Source organism: Halichoerus grypus, chromosome 6, assembly GCF_964656455.1.
Source record: "Halichoerus grypus chromosome 6, mHalGry1.hap1.1, whole genome shotgun sequence".
Lineage (NCBI taxonomy): Eukaryota > Metazoa > Chordata > Mammalia > Carnivora > Phocidae > Halichoerus > Halichoerus grypus.
The window spans coordinates 37,092,826-37,108,713 of NC_135717.1; the positions used below are offsets into that span (position 1 = coordinate 37,092,826).

At 46.3% G+C, this 15,888-nt stretch overlaps 1 protein-coding gene and 1 non-coding gene across 4 annotated transcripts in view; one reads left to right on the plus strand and one right to left on the minus strand.

Annotated features, from left to right (window-relative positions):
- Positions 1-15,888, minus strand: part of DNAJA3 (DnaJ heat shock protein family (Hsp40) member A3) — a 34,882-nt gene that overhangs the window by 13,561 nt on the left and 5,433 nt on the right. For all 3 annotated transcript variants that reach the window (XM_078074884.1, XM_036090960.2, XM_036090965.2), the window contains exons 3-9: positions 12,987-13,070; positions 12,025-12,225; positions 10,832-10,984; positions 4,088-4,235; positions 2,974-3,038; positions 1,303-1,431; positions 664-779 (exon numbers count right to left, since the gene is read on the minus strand). In XM_078074884.1, the coding sequence (XP_077931010.1) occupies positions 664-779; positions 1,303-1,431; positions 2,974-3,038; positions 4,088-4,235; positions 10,832-10,984; positions 12,025-12,225; positions 12,987-13,070 (896 nt within the window). The remainder of the gene's footprint in view (positions 1-663; positions 780-1,302; positions 1,432-2,973; positions 3,039-4,087; positions 4,236-10,831; positions 10,985-12,024; positions 12,226-12,986; positions 13,071-15,888) is intronic.
- On the plus strand, positions 9,964-10,069 carry LOC118535348 (U6 spliceosomal RNA). Its single transcript, XR_004917139.2, has one exon. It is a non-coding gene; the product is annotated as a U6 spliceosomal RNA (small nuclear RNA).

The window sequence follows — 15,888 nt, forward strand, 5'->3', positions numbered from 1 at the left end:
TCACGGTGAGCACCCCATCACCTATCGAACTGTCAAATCCTTGTTGTTCACCTGAAAATTAGCATAGCATTAAGACAAAAGAAAATCTCCTAAAATACCCTAAGCTGTTTTTAAACAGCTGCCATAAATACTAAACAGTTTACTTAAAAGGGGGGGGGGGGGGGCCTCTTACAAGTGTCTTATGTAGGAAGTTAACTAACTAAAAGGAGTCCCGTTAAGCCAGTCTTCCCCAGAGGGGTGGGAGGCCCCCAGCACTGCGCTCAGACCTTCCTCCCAGAGGATGCAGATGTCACGAGCCATGATCCAGTTACAGATTTGCCTCTCCCAGCAGACCCCCAGTGCCCTGACAGCAGTAATAACAAAAATGACAGCAGCTACAGCCACATATGCCCGATGTATTACTCAATTTTTGGGCAGCTAATGAGTCCACTTTTTTTTTATTATGCCCACTTTGCAAGGGGGAACTCGGGCAGGACACACCTGGCTAGAGGGAGGAAGCAGCACAAGCCTGCACAAGCCTCCGTGCTCACAGCAGCGGACAGCGGGCCCAGGCCGGGGGGCTCACCACAGGGCCCGGCAGGTAAAAAGCCCTCACCCGGGCCCTGCTGGGTGGGGAAGGTGCGGAGATCGGGCGGACCTCACCATGGCTACGTGGGCACGCACTTTGGAACTCTTATCTTGATGTGAATGTAGTGATCTCCATAGCCGTAGCTGTTAATCCGGGGGATGCCCTTCCCACTCATCCGAATCTTCTGGTCTGTCTGAATCCCAGGGGGGATCTATAAAGAAAGGAAATCTGTGGTTTGCCTTGGTCTCCAGTTACTCAAATGGAAACATTTCACTACATAAAGACTTACTCCTAGGAAAGAACTGCCATTCAGGTTTCTAGACAACCACATGGAAACTGGCTAAACTGAGGTCCGTCCGGAGCAGAGCCCGTGACGGGGACTTGCAGGCAGGTGGTTTGGGGAGATGAGCCCACAAGGAGGAGTGCGGGAGCACAGGGAGTAAGAGCAGGGAGGAGGCAAGGCCCACACAGAGGCATGCTGCTGAGGCTGGTGCCTGGTGCCCGTAGAGGAGCAGATTTGACCCAGGAACTGCCTTCCCTGGCGATTCCACAGTCAAGGCCCACGGTCTGTGATTCGAACCCAAGGAATGGCCTGACCTTCCTCCTGCCTCCCCCAGACCTCATCTCTGAGTCCCTGACATGCTGCTTGCTCACAGGTTCTGCCACTTCTCAGCTGTTTCAGAAAAAAAGAGTGATGAAGTACAAGACTGGCAAAGACATCCCCGCCCTCTTACCGTCACGGTAATGGTCTCGTATAGGCCCTGCGCTCTGGCTGTCCCTCCAAGAAGAGCCTGAGCTATGGAAATAAAGAGGTCGGAGTGGATGTCTGCACCGTCCCTCCGGAACACAGGGCTTTTCTGCACCTAGGGTCAAGCACAACAGATGCAGTCACGGGTGGAGAAGTCCTCCCTGAGAAGGACAACAGCCCCACATCCCAGCAGCCTGGGCACAGGCCCTGACATGTGTTACGGTGACGCTGCTTCTGTGTGAGGAACAGAGTAACGAGGGAGAGAATGTACTTTCGCCAAAGCAGAACATGGCCCCAGGCTCCAGGAGTTACATCAGATTTGTTTCTATGCTGCAATGCAAGAGTGTCAGTCTCAGATCAAGCCGTTCAACTGACAAATAAAAAAGTAAAATTGGCTTTTTGAACATTACAACAAAAATCTTACTCTAATGGAAGGTTTACACAGACTAGTACATCTACAAAGGCAAACAGTTTATTCTCCTAACAGTCATTTGGTATAAACTACCCTCAAGACAGATGGGCAGCACGGGAATGACTCCAACTTTGTAAGCACTTTTGGGCATCAAAGATACTCCTTGCCTCGTAGCCATGCCCTCTCTGTGTTCTTGTCTATTATCACATGGGAGTGGGGCCTACCTGTCGTAGAGCCTGGCTTCCAGCAGGTCACCTTTGTCTTGTATCTCCTGGTCTAGCAGTTCACCCTTTACTGTATTTTTATCTTTCTTTTAAATTATGAAGTATTTCACACACATACGAACTGGCAAAGTAAGTAACATCACACACACACACACACACACACACACACACACACACACACACACACACACACACACAGTGCCCACAACCCAGCTGAGGTACCAACCCTCCGGCCCCCCCCACCCCGAGTGACCACCACGATGAATGGAGGAGTGACCGTTCCTACATATACACGCGTGTCCCCAAATAATACGTGGCACCATCTCACGTGTGAACTGTTGACCGTGTCCCTCCCTGCCTCTGCTTGCAATCCGCTTTCCTTCCCTCACTGGTAACTGAGAAGTCTCCAGATGTGTCGTGCTGACACGTGTGGCTCTGGTTTCTTCCTCTGGCTGCTCTGAGGCACTATGGCCCCTGTGTGGTGCCCTCGGCCACGCTCTTCTCCCTCTTCTCCGAGGGCTGTTGTCGGAGCAGGCTGTTGTCAGAGTCTCGCTGCTACGAGTGAAGGAGTCTCGCACGCAGCCTGCGCGGCCTTCCTCAGGCGTGCACCTGGCGGGGCTGCCAGGACAGGGCGCTATCCCCCTCACCATGCCCCCGTTCCAGAAAACCAGGTCTGCTCCTGCACACGGTATGTAAAGCTGTACCTTTGGCACTTGCTATTCCCACAAACAATTCAATACATAAGTTAAAAACACAAGGAGATGTGTTCTGCATTTTTATGTGTGCTATGTTTCCAACCTGTAAACATCTTGAGGAAACTTTGCTCCGTCCAAACCTAGCACGAAGGTTTGACGTGACGGATGTTTAACAACCCTACCGAGGTGGCCACTGTTGCCCTTAGAAACGCAGATGGCCAGATATGCTCCCATGAAGCGCCAACCTCTCTCTAGCGAGAAGCCCGGGCTGCACCCACACCCAGAGGGAGAGGGCTGGAGAGGAGCCGTACAGGCAGAGCACCTACCCTGAATGTGATGAAAATTTCCCGTTTTCCTACAGGCATCCGCACAGTCTGGCCATCCTCGACTCCTATAAGGAAGAACAAAAGTTCAAAAGGGAAGAATTATCTTGGGACCTCCCAAGGAATTTTCTGCCCTAGATCCATTTATAAACCACTGACTTGCTTACTCATGCCTGTGAGGAGCAACACAATTACACACAGTACATCCAACGAGTGTAACTTTTCAAGGGTGCAAATACAGCAACTGATAAACAAACAAGAGCACCTTCTATTCATTTATCCAAGTGTACTGGACCCCTGCTCCTACCAGTCTGTGTAGTATTTCAGTGAGTTCAGAGTCTAGTAGGGGAGACAGCTATCGACCAAAGAGTTAACACTAACAAACGCATCATTACAAAGAGGATCATGTTCTTAGAAGGAAAAGACAAAGGACGTGTAAGGAACAGGGAGAGTTCCAGAAGGCTGCCCCGGGGAAGCGACACTCGTGCTAGGAGCTTGGGGAGAAGAGTTAGCCTGCTGAAAAGAAGGTGGAAAGTGAGCTTGAGACACAGGGAGTGGTATACGCTGCTCTGTCCTGGAAGGCATCACGGCCTGTTCAAGGAGCTACGTGAAAGTCACGCAGGGCAGGCAACCAGGGGAGACTAACAAGACGGAGGCTGCAGAGGCCAGTAGGGGCTGAGACTGGAGGCCTTACTCCACCCCAACAGTCACAGCATGTTCTGCAGGGCGGGTGACATGATCACCCTGCAGGGGAAAGCCCGCCCCAGGAGAAAGAGCCAGTTGGGGAGAGCAGTCATAGGCTGCCCCTGGGGGCCAGGAGGGAGGAGTGGTGGTGCAGACTGGGCTGGCAGTGGGGACCATGCTGGTCTCGTCGATGGAAGGTGGAGGAGCCCCACAGGAGCAGAGCAGACGTGTCAGGTCCCTTCTGCCCAATGTCGCATGCAAGGGTAGCCTGTAGCAGAACTAGTGCAAAGATGAAAATTCAAGGAGATTCTAGTCCGCCCCTCCAGTCCAGGGCTCCAGGCCCTTAACCATAGCTTCTCCAACAGCCCAATCACAAGGAAACAAAGGCCTCAGCTCTCCCAGCCCCCAGTGCATGGAGGAGCCCAGGACCAACCGGCAGGCACGGGGATCACCACTTTCTTCTTCTGCTTGGCTTGTCCTGCTCCTCTGCATACCACGCAGGGAGTCGTGATGATGGAACCTCGGCCCCCACATCTCCGACACGTGGAGCGCATCACAAAAGGGCCTGTATTTATGGTTTCCTAATAAAGAGAAGAAAAATAGAACCTTAAGCACACAGGTTAACTCTAACGGCCAAGCCTCTGGGGACACAACATGCATCAGAGAAATGTCTCACTGAAGACTCAATGTTCTGTGTGAACACGCACTAAAACACGCTGCCTCAGAGCACAGGGGCAGGGGCTCACGTTATCAATCTGATCTTCTAGAACATGCTAACTTCTCAACGCCAAATCACCAAGCTGATTATATGAGCTCGGAAAATGAGATAGTGCCTCTGTAGAGGTTCCTGAAATCCCCGGGGAGGTGAACAAATACATCTTAAAAAGAGCACTGCTCTTTTTGGGCGCCTGGGTGGCTTAGTGGGTTAAGCGTCTGCCTTTGGCCCAGGTCATGATCCCAGGGTCCCGGCTCCACGGGGAGTCTGTTGCTTCTCCCTCCCCCGGCTCTCGCGCTCTCTCTCTCCCTCTCAAATAAATAAAAATCTTTTTTTTTTTAAAGATTTTTTAAAATTTATTTATTTGACAGAGAGAGAGAGACAGTGAGAGAGGAAACACAAGCAGGGGGAGTGGGAGAGGGAGAAGCAGGCCTCCCGCCAAGCAGAGAGTCTGATGTGGGGCTCGATCCCAGGACCCTAGGATCATGACCTGAGCCGAAGGCAGATGCTTAACGACTGAGCCACCCAGGCGCCCCCAAATAAATAAAAATCTTAAAAAAAAAAACAAAAAAACTTATGTTTCAAAGCTACAGAAAAAAACCTCTACACATATACCCTTCTGTTCTGATGCTTCTACTCTATAAGACAGAACCCCAAAGGTGGAACTGCTGGGACAAATAATTATTATATTTAAAAATTTATGTGTCAGAGACTCTGGACTCCAGGAAACAAACTGAGGGGTACAGAAGGGACGGGGGAGGGGGAATGGGGTAGCTGGGTGATGGGTATTAAGGAGGGCACATGATGGGATGAGCACTGGGTGTTATATGCAACTAATGAACCGCTGAACACTCCATCAAAAACCAGTGATATACTCTATGTTGGCTAACTGAACATAATAAAAAAAATTTAAGTGTTACATTTACTTGCACATGGTACAAAATTCTAAAGTAAGAAAAGGAGGTACAGTGAACAGTTAAATGTCCCCCCACCCCCGTCTCCTAGTTGTTCCAGGCGCCCTCCTCAGAGGCACAGCCACGGTGATATGCTTGTGTATCCTACTCTATCTGGCCGGACACACGCATTTCGAGCCATCTATGTGCACATTACGGGTTTTCAGTCACCCAAGGCAGCACTATGCACACGGTGCTACAGCGTTTCTTTGGGTTTTTACAATTAAATGATCTCAGAAAGCACTTCTCACCAGTGTACAGCATCCTGTGACCTGGATGCACCACGATTTCTCAGGCCACTCACTCCTGGTGGTCACTGAGGCTTCAGTATTATACACAAGGCTGCAGGGGACACCCTGTACACACGTTGCGTCCCGAGTGTGGTCTGTAGGGTAGCTCCCCACAGAGACGCACACACGAGGGTCTGACGGCTCCTAGAGTTGCCATTCCCATAAGCCAGAGTGCCGTCAGGGAGTGTGCACACTCATGTCCCACAGGCTTGTTGGCACAGACTGCGACCATCTTTGAAACGCCTGCCCCCCTGGAGGGTGAGCCAAGGGCATCTGGTTTCCACCTGCAGGTCCCTGCAGGCTGCTGAGATGTTCACCACCCACCCACATTTCCTCTACGGTTCACCTCGCCCAGTTTTCCTGATGAGCTGCTGGCCTTTCCCCCATTATTCTGAAGGAGCTCTTTACATATTAGGAACACTAATCCTTTAGCAAACGTGTTACAAATATTTTTTCCTAGTCTTCAACATCATGTTTTTAGAGAAATATACTTTGGCTTTACTACCTTATCTCAATCTCTTCAGAAAAAAAAAAATTTTTTTAAAGAAGTTACAGCAATTCAGGGCATTGGAGAAAGGACCTTTGAAGTGAGAGGGAATTGGGAACAACCAATGAAAACTATCCGTAACAAGTGGCAGCAACTCAGCTCCCAAAACTGTAGCCACGGAATGCACATGCTCCCCAGGAGCACCCTCTGGAGGACTATCTGCTCGAGTGCACACTGAGCAGCAAGCTGGTCCTTTTCTCAACAGGACCAGGTATAACTTTGGGTACACCCATCAGTGGACTCTTATCTGGCCATCAAAAATAATATTTAGAAATACTCAAAGACATGGAAAAATACAACACATGAAAAGTGCGGGAAAACTGCAATGTATGATCCTCAATTGTTGAAAATTACACACATACAAGCAAAATCATTCAAAATGACATGACAAACTAGAAAATACACAATTCAGGGGCGCCTGGGTGGCTCAGATGGTTAAGTGTCTGCCTTCAGCTCAGGTCATGATCCCAGGGTCCTGGGATCGAGTCCCGCATCGGGCTCCCCGCTCCGCGGGAAGCCTGCTTCTCCCTCTCCCACTCCCTCTGCTTGTGTTCTCTCTTTCGCTGTGTCTCTCTCTGTCAAATAAATAAATAAAATCTTTAAAAAAAAAAAAAAAAAAAAAAAAAGAAAATACACAATTCAAATCGTTGACGAAGGACTAATTTACTTAATTTAGAAAGAGCTTCTACAAATGCTGGGGCGCCTGGGTGGCTCAGTCCATTAAGCATCTGCCTTTGGCTCAGGTCATGATCCCAGCATCCTGGGATCGAGCCCCGCATCGGGCTCTGTGCTCAGCGGGAAGCCTGCTTCTCCCTCTCCCTCTGCCTGCCTGCCTCTCTGCCTAATTGTGATTTCTCTCTCACTCTGTCAAATAAATAAATAAAATCTTTAAAACAAAACGAAACAAAATAAGAGCTTCTACAAATGCCTCAGAATAAGACCAATTACCCAACAGTGAGAAGGAAAAAAGGCTGAAGAGACATAAAGGAAAACTGGTCCTCAAATTCTCAAGATGTTCAACCTCACACGTGACAGATGCAAAATGAGCATGAGAAATGGGGTTATGTAAAGGTACTCAGTGTCTGTACCAGCACAAGATCAACAGGTGCCTGGCTAGGTAAGGGATGGCGCATCTGTGAAGGAACCGCTGTGGCCATGCAGACTGGGGCAGCTATGTACACAGAGTGTTTGCCAAATACACTGAGAAGTAGAAGCAAAATAAAATACTGAGGTACAAACAGAGCTAATTGTATTATAAAATTATAATTTTATAAAATTATATAAGTATAAAAAGTATAAAGTATAAAGTATAAAAAACCGTGCGTATGTGTACACGCATCTAAGACAACAGGGGATGCTTCTGAGGAGTGGAAACACAATGGCTGAGAGCTGACAATGGGAGGGACACTTATTTTACATTATTTACAATTGTACCCACTAACTTTTTAATGATTTGCATATATTACCTATTCGAAAACTAATTTAAAACAAAAATAAAGTTCCATTTTTTTGATTTTTTAAAAAAGATTTTATTTATTTATTTTAAAGATTTTATTTATTTGACAGAGAGAGACACAGTGAGAGAGGGAACACAAGCGGGGGCAGTGGGAGAGGGAAAAGCAGGCTCCCCGCGGAGCAGGGAGCCCGATGCAGGGCTCGATCCCAGGACCCTGGGATCATGACCTGAGCCGAAGGCAGACGCTTAACGACTGAGCCACCCAGGCGCCCCAAAACATTTTATTTATTTGAGAGAGCGAGCATGAGCGGTGGGGAGGGGCAGAGGGAGGAGGAGAAGCAGGCTCTCCACGGAGCAGGGAGCCCTATGTGGGGCTCAATCCCAGGACCCTGGGATCATGACCTGAGCCGAAGGCAGATGCTTAACCAACTGAGCCACACAGGTGCCCCTAAGATTTACTTATTTTAGAGAGAGAGGGAGTATGTGTGCACTGCATGTGCGTGTAGGGGGAGGAGCAGAGGGAGAGAGAATCTCAAGCAGACTCTCCGCTGAGCACAGAGCCCAATGTGGGGCTCAACTGCTCGACCCTGAGCCTATGACCTGCGCCAAAATCAAGAGTCAGACACCTAGCCAACTGAGCCACCCAGGTGTCCCCAAAAATGAAGTTCTTAATCAACTGGACAAAAACAAACTTAAAATGCTAGAGTGGTGGGATTATCAGGGACTTCTACTTTTTAAGAACTTTTCTGCTCTCAAAGACAACTTCTACCTCATACCAGCATACACACACAATGACTGATTTTAAAGGTGGGTAGTAGAGAACTTCTCAATCCCCTCAAACAGGAATCCATCTTAATGGAATACAAACATAATCAATGAAAACCTAACTACAATTAAATATATAGAGATATAATCATAGTGAAAGGGGAGAAAAAGAATTGACCCAAATAACTTTTGAGCACAGTATTTTAACTATACACCTTCAATCAAAAGATGAAAAGAACTCTAAACAGCAAATGCCAGTAACTAGGACTATTTTTCACAGTGGTCTGAGTAACAATCCTAAAACTCCTTTTTCTGTTACAGGGTTGAGCAAATGAGTAAATATATTGAGGATAATCAAAGCCAGACTTCTCTTTATCAGAAAAAAGTTTCATATACAGACAGGCAGAAGACTAGATGAACCTTGTGGTATTGGGCTAGAAGTGGAACTATCACGTTGAACTCACTGGTTTGTCAGAGCAATAGTGGGTGGAGGGATAGGTGTGTGCGTGTACATGTCTACGTATAATGTGAATAATATGGAAGGAAGTACAGATATGGGTATATACATGCGTGTTTGCACACAAGCACGCACATATGTTTTTCCCAGGCCTAGTCTGTGGGAGGGCGTAGAAACAGCAAACCTCCAGACACAATGAGCACACCCAGAGCACACGTCTTGGTTTCTAAATCCCAGGAGACACTAGAAGCAACCAGGACCCCTTGGAGAAACGACTGGCTCAAGGGTATGGCAGGAAAAGCACAAGTTGAGTCTAGAACATCCTACTGTGATAGGAAGTGCTCAAAGAATGAGGGGGACCTGTCAAAGGATACACGAGCCAGCTAGAAGGGACTCTACAGGCCAAGTCAAGAACAATTTGAATATCGAAAGCAGTAATTATACCGATTACAGCCCAGTGAATAAAATAAGAATACCTGAGTTCATACTGCTATAAATGAATGATAAATACATCAATGGAGAATAGAAAGTTCTTCCTTTCAGAAGAATGCCAACTAAGACACGCAGAGGGATGCTGGGATCAGAAAATCACCATCTTGCGACTGTTCCAGTAATAACTAATTGGCAAGAATGATCAATGGACACTACAACTATTGGGTGAAAGTTTGATGAGGAACCGGAGATTTATAGAGTATTAGGGTACCTCACCACAACTTCCTCATTAATTTCAAAGGGAAAATTAATAACTTTACAGTGAAGAAAGCTGGTGGACACTACCTTAACTAACTACTAGTGATCAAATGTGACATTACCACTAACGGGACAAACGGACACCTTATGACTCCTGACATGATCCACTGGAAAGGGATGTGGTGTTTCGCCAAAAACACATAATCTGAATCTTATCATGGGAAAATATCTGATGAATTCCAAATAAAGGGCATTCTACAAAACAGCTGGCCTGTAATCCTAAAAAATGTCAAGGTCATAAAGAAAAAAAAAAGCTGAGGAACTATTTGATATTAAAGGAAACAAAAGATATGACAACCAAATACTACACAAGATCCTAGCTTGGATCCTGGACCAGGAAAAAAAGGACACCATAAGGACAATTGAAAAAATGTGAGTGCTTGCTTCAGCAACACATATACTGAAATTGGAATGATACAGAGGAGATTAGCATGGCCTCCATAAAGGATGACATGCAAATTCGTGGAGCGTTCCATATTAAAAAAAAAAAAAAAAAAAAAAGGAAGAAGAAGAAGAAAAAATGTGAATAAGTACAGATAATGGTATTGTATCAACATTAAATTTCCTCATTTTGACAACTGCACTAGGGTTATGTAAAAGAACATTCTTGTTCTTTGAAAATACATAACACAGATGACAAAGCAAATGGGACAGAATGCTGACAACTGGTGATCTGGCTAAGGAATAATGGAGTGACCCTTTATACTGTTCTGTAAGTTTGTATTATATAAAAAATTTATCAGGATGCCTGGGTGGCTCAGTTTGTTGGGTGTCTGCCTTTGGCTCAGTCATGATCCCAGGGTCCAGGACTGAGCCCCATGTTGGGCTCCCTGCTCAGCAGGGAACCTGCTTCTCCCTCTCTCTCTGCCTGCCGCTGCCCCTGTTTGTGCTCTCTCTGTCAAATAAATAAAATCTTAAAAAGAAAAAAAAAAAAAAAAGAAAGAAAAAATGATGATGCTTCAAGCAAAATTTAAACCTCCCTCCCTCCACCATGGTTTCAAATTACCAAAATATCTCCAAGTGTATTTTCAGAGAGGACAGTGCAGTACCATTGACCAAGACAGAGCACTCAGGGAAAAAGAAGGTTACAGCTAAAACAGTCCCAGCAAATTACGGCCTCTCAAAGCACTAAGTACTGCCAGGTAACCAGCCGTGGGAGCACAGAAAGCAGGATGGTGAGGAAGAGAGTGGGTGGGCCAGAGGTGGGAGGCCCCAAGGGAAGGGGTGGGGATGGGGGCTCTTACCATTCCGGAGCCACCACAGTAGTGGCAGTTCTGCAGCTTGGTGCCAGGCTCATTCCCCTTGCCGTCACACCGCTCACAGGTGTCAGTGATGTTCACGGTGAACTCCTTGTTGACCCCCTTGGCTGCTTGATTAAACGTCAACTCCATGATGTACTAAAGAAATCAGAGGACAGCCTGACATCTTTCTTTTGATAATTACCAACATGATCCTCCACTTTAAAAAGCAAAGGAGGGCAATGGTCAGCAGTTTCCAGTTCTTTTAATTTTTCTTTTAAGGTAGTTTTATATTTACAAAATTGAGGAGGAGGTAGAGAGGTCACCCACACACCCCCCCACCCCGCCCCACACATGTACAGCCTCTCCCATCATCAGCATCACTCACCGGAATGTACATTTTTTTTTTTTAATCAAGGATGAACCTATATGGACACATCATAATCACCCAAAGCCCATAGTTTACATTACGGTCCACCCTTGGTGGTGTACATCCTATGGGTCTGAACAAATGTCCATTGTTATAAAATCATAGAGTACTTCCACTAAATGTGAATTGCACTAAAAAATCCTCTGTGCTCCACCTACTCATCTCTTCACCCAGCTACACTACTTTTTAACTATTTTACTTATATATCCTCGGCCTAATAAGAATGGATGGGACTCAAGTGATTCTGCCGTACTCTTCAGGATTTTTAAAACGGAATGTTTGTTTTCAGTGAAAATGTACTTTTCAACAAACCGTTCACAGATAATATTTGGACACAGTCCTTAAAGACAGCTGGAAAGATCCACAATCATAACTTAAGTCATAAAACATTCCCCCTCTCTCTTCAACTCTGATCATGTCTTATTAGGACATAAATATGCCGTGTGTCTCCCTACTGGATTGAGCTCTCCTAGAATAATGTAGCAGGCCTTCAAGATAGAATACTTACACCCCGAGAGCCTTAGCCTTAGGCTGCCTGATTAAGCAGCTGCAAGAATATAGTTAAAATGAATGTACACATATTACCTACATGATTTTACTTAAACATTAGAATGATTTCTACCAAAATGGTGGCTTCCAGATCATTCTATTGAGCTGCTATGTCTTTTTCTTTTTTCTTTTTCTTTTTGAGAAAAAGAAACGGATAAAATCTGTTTGCCTCACATTGAACAGCTAAAATGTGAATGATTCTTCAAAACAAGGAGCTTACCTCCTGAGGCTGATTGAATACACTCTGGAAATCTCCAAAAGAAGATGATGAGAATTCCCCAAAGATCTTCCTGAAGAGCTCCTCTGGGTCAACAGTGGGGCCTCCCTTCCAGTAGCTCTGTCCGGAGCTGCCGGCCCCAGGATCGAAGCCAGCAGAGCCGTACGCATCATACTGCTTCCTCTTCACTTCGTCACTCAGCACCTACCGGAAAGGCCCAGCAGTCAGGCCCGCCCGAGTCTCCCAATGCCCAGAACACAGACATGAGTGCACACCAAGTACAGATAAGGGGATTGTAGCAACATTAAATTTCCTGGTTTTGACAAATGTACTGTGGTCATGCAAAAGAATGTTCTTGTTCTTAGAAAACACACACTGGATGACTGAAGAATAAAGAGAGAGGTCTGTGACTTACTCCCAAACGGCCGGTGGCATGCGCGCGCACGCGAGTGCACACACATACACACAAAGAGCAGATATGTGACACTCTATGTATCCTGAACCCCTCAGATGCTCGAAGTCTGGGGAGAAGGTCACTCTGGAATGGCTCAGCAGTCATCCACAAGTACGTGCTTCATCCCTCTGATTACATTTCAAATTCCTCAAGGGCAGCCTTCTACTTTTACAATCCCCACCAGCCCCAGGAGACAGCAATGCCCTAAGTAAGGGGGTCATCAAATAAGTATGGGATTAATTAACCCAACCAGGAGCTCCTAGACCTGACTATAAATCCAAACGACCTGGGAGCTCTGTTAATACAGATGATTAGATCCTGTTTTCTCCTGAGATGCCAAGTGGGATCTAGCGGGAGACCTGGGAATCTTTTCTTCACTGAGGTAATCTGGCATGGGGAACACAGCCTTCACACGGGACCTCATGATGTGTCAGGCCACCCTGTGCCACACACTCGGATGTACACAAGCAGCTAAAAGACGGCGGCTGCACACACAGGTAGGTCGTGTTACCTCATAGGCTTCTGCCAGCTGGGAGAACTTCTCCTTGGCTTTGGGATCGTCCTTATTTGTGTCTGGGTGGTATTTCTTGGCCAGCTAAGGGAGGAAATGGTAAATTACTATGGACACAAGATGATGACTAACAGTGGACCCCAAAGACAGTCACAATCTCACCTCCTTTATAGCAGTTGTTTAAGATTTTGTGACCAACAGCAATACTTAGGACAAGGTTTAAGACGTTAAAATAAACCTGTCTCTTCAAATCTGAGGCATATACACATTTTCCAACCACAACAAATGTCTACCAAAAATAACAACTGATCCTTTAGAACTTGGGCACCTTTATGAAAGCAGTGTAAAACTGTGTCCAACGGACTACCATCTACGTAAAAAGAGAAGACACTAACTACCAGCTGTATAAACTATTCTGAAAGAACACACAATAAACTGGTAGCACTGATTGCAACAGGAGGGATGTAGATAAACGGGAAGGAGGGAGGCTTTCCACTGTATACTCCTTTGTACCTTTCAAATTCTGAATAAAGGAAATACACTGCCTATTCAAAACACAGGTTTAAAATATTAAAAAACCCGCTCAGCTGTCCAGAGCATACATGTGTGCTGAGCCGCTCTAAAACGAAGGTGACCTTGTGGCTGCTCTGAGCAGTGCTGTGCACGTAGTAGGTGGTTCACTGTGTGCGCCGTGGCTACCGATGCCTTCCAAGCCTGGCTTACCGAGGTCCCTCACGTGAGGAAAGGAGGCGCACAGAATGCTAAAGCTTACTGGAGAAGCCGCGTGGCTCTGACACCCCGAGTGGCTGCAGTCAGGATGCGGGAAGTTAAGCGCAGAGCCTCAGGATCAGAGTGCCCAGAGCCACTGTCTGCTAGCCCTGGGATCTTGGGCAGAATGTCACTATGCACAATTTCCTCATCCGCAAGATGACAATAACGGTATCTACTTCACAGGGCTGTGGTGGGGATAAAATGAGAATAACGCATATTCTACAAGGAGCAGAAGGCCACTGGGTGTTATACTCAACTAATGAATCATTGAACACCACATCAAAAACTAATGATGTAGTATATGCTGGCTAACTGAACAAAATAAAAAAAAGAAAAAGAAAAAGAAAGAAATAAAAATAAAATGAGCACAAGGCATGACACACAGTAACATTCAACATCAGCTATTATTAGAACATAAAAGGGAGCAGAAGGACATGTTCAGGAGGTGGGGGCATCTAATAAGTTCTGACAGGAATTTTAAATTGTCAGTGATGAGCCAAAACTTCCTGATTGTTATCAGTATACCCCAAACCATCAGGATGACCACTGTGAAATACAGCACCGAAGCAGACAATCTTAGAGCTTACAGGTGAGGTACTGTGTCCACGGCTTAGGTGAAAGGAATGAGGGGAGATGTCATATTTAAAGATCAAGTTTGTGCCAACTAAAGACAAAACAGCGTCATGGCTCAGAGTGCCAAATGAGGACCCAAAGGAGTTCAAATTCAAGCAAGTTCTCAGACACATCACAGGGCTGTATGACATCACGGGGCCATGCTGGAGACAGAAGGACAAAACAGTCTCATTTTAGACAAACACGATCATGTGAGATTCATATGGTTTCAAAGGGGATTGGGTACATTTTAACGTAATTTTTAAACACCCATCACAGTTAAAAAAAAAAAAAAAAAGAGGGGTCTCAGCACATTATCCAAGTCTGAGAAACATGACAGGATTCTTTCCTGTGACAGGGAACTTGCTTTCACCCAAGGTGGAGTGTACCATGACCAAGAGCTCTCGTCAATGGAGAGCTCCTCGTTAGAATAAGTCTAACTCCTGCTTTTGGTTCATAGGTCACTTTAATCCCCTTTTACAAATCAGCCTGGCAAATAATTGACCCCACAGAGTCCTTTCTTTACAATAAGAATCAAACAGCTCTCAATCTTCCATGGTAGCAAAAGAAAGCAATACAAGTCCCTAAGCCTACAAAGAAAGAACTGGTCATGTGCTACCCAACTTTGGTTTCCAGGAGGATGGAGGGTGCTGGCAGGTTGCCAGAAACATCCACCCACTCCCCAAAGTCAGGGAGACAGAACAAAGGCAGCAGCAGGAGAAGCTCCGCCACTGCAGAGTAGGGCTCCACTGGTGCCTCTGAACTCAACCTGCTTCTGGAGATGCTGGTCCTCACACCAGCTCGTGGAAGCAGGCCAGAGGCTGTGTGTTAACCCCGAAGCAGGATCTCCAGGGACAGCCAGTAGATCATCGTGGGCCACAAAGCTGGTCCCAAAAGCCAGGTAAGACAGAGCGGTATACTCATGAGATTAGCTTAAGGAAAAGAGAGATCTTTTGCAGTATTTTAGTCTCGCGTACGACACATATTGACTGATGGGGACTTGGCTGGATGTCATAACCTCTCCAGGCCTGTCAGGAGGATGGAATGATGCAATACACCCAAAGCTTTCATCAAGGTCTGACCCCAGAAATTTCTCTATAAAGGCTACTATAAAAATGTCCATTTTTAAATTGCACAGCTTTACCTGATCTTTTCATTTCCACACCTAAAAACTTGAGTGGTTCCCTACTCTCTTTTCTCATATTATAGATTTTATTATTTTCAAGTAATCTCTACACCCAACGTGGGGCTCAAAGTCATGACCCCAAGATCAAGAGGTGCATGCTTCACCAACTGAGCCAGCCGGGCCCCTCCCTGCTCTCTCTTAAATTAAGTTTCTAGTGCTTACAAACAGCCTCATGTGTCCTGATAGTTTGGCCCCGGAGTTCACTCCTCTCCCACTCTTACATCTGGTACCTTACCCTCCAGCTCAAAACAAGCAGCATGTTATTCACTATCCCAAGCCAGGGTCTCTGCCTCCTACCCCCGTGCCTTTGCTCGTTCTATTACAACCCAGTAA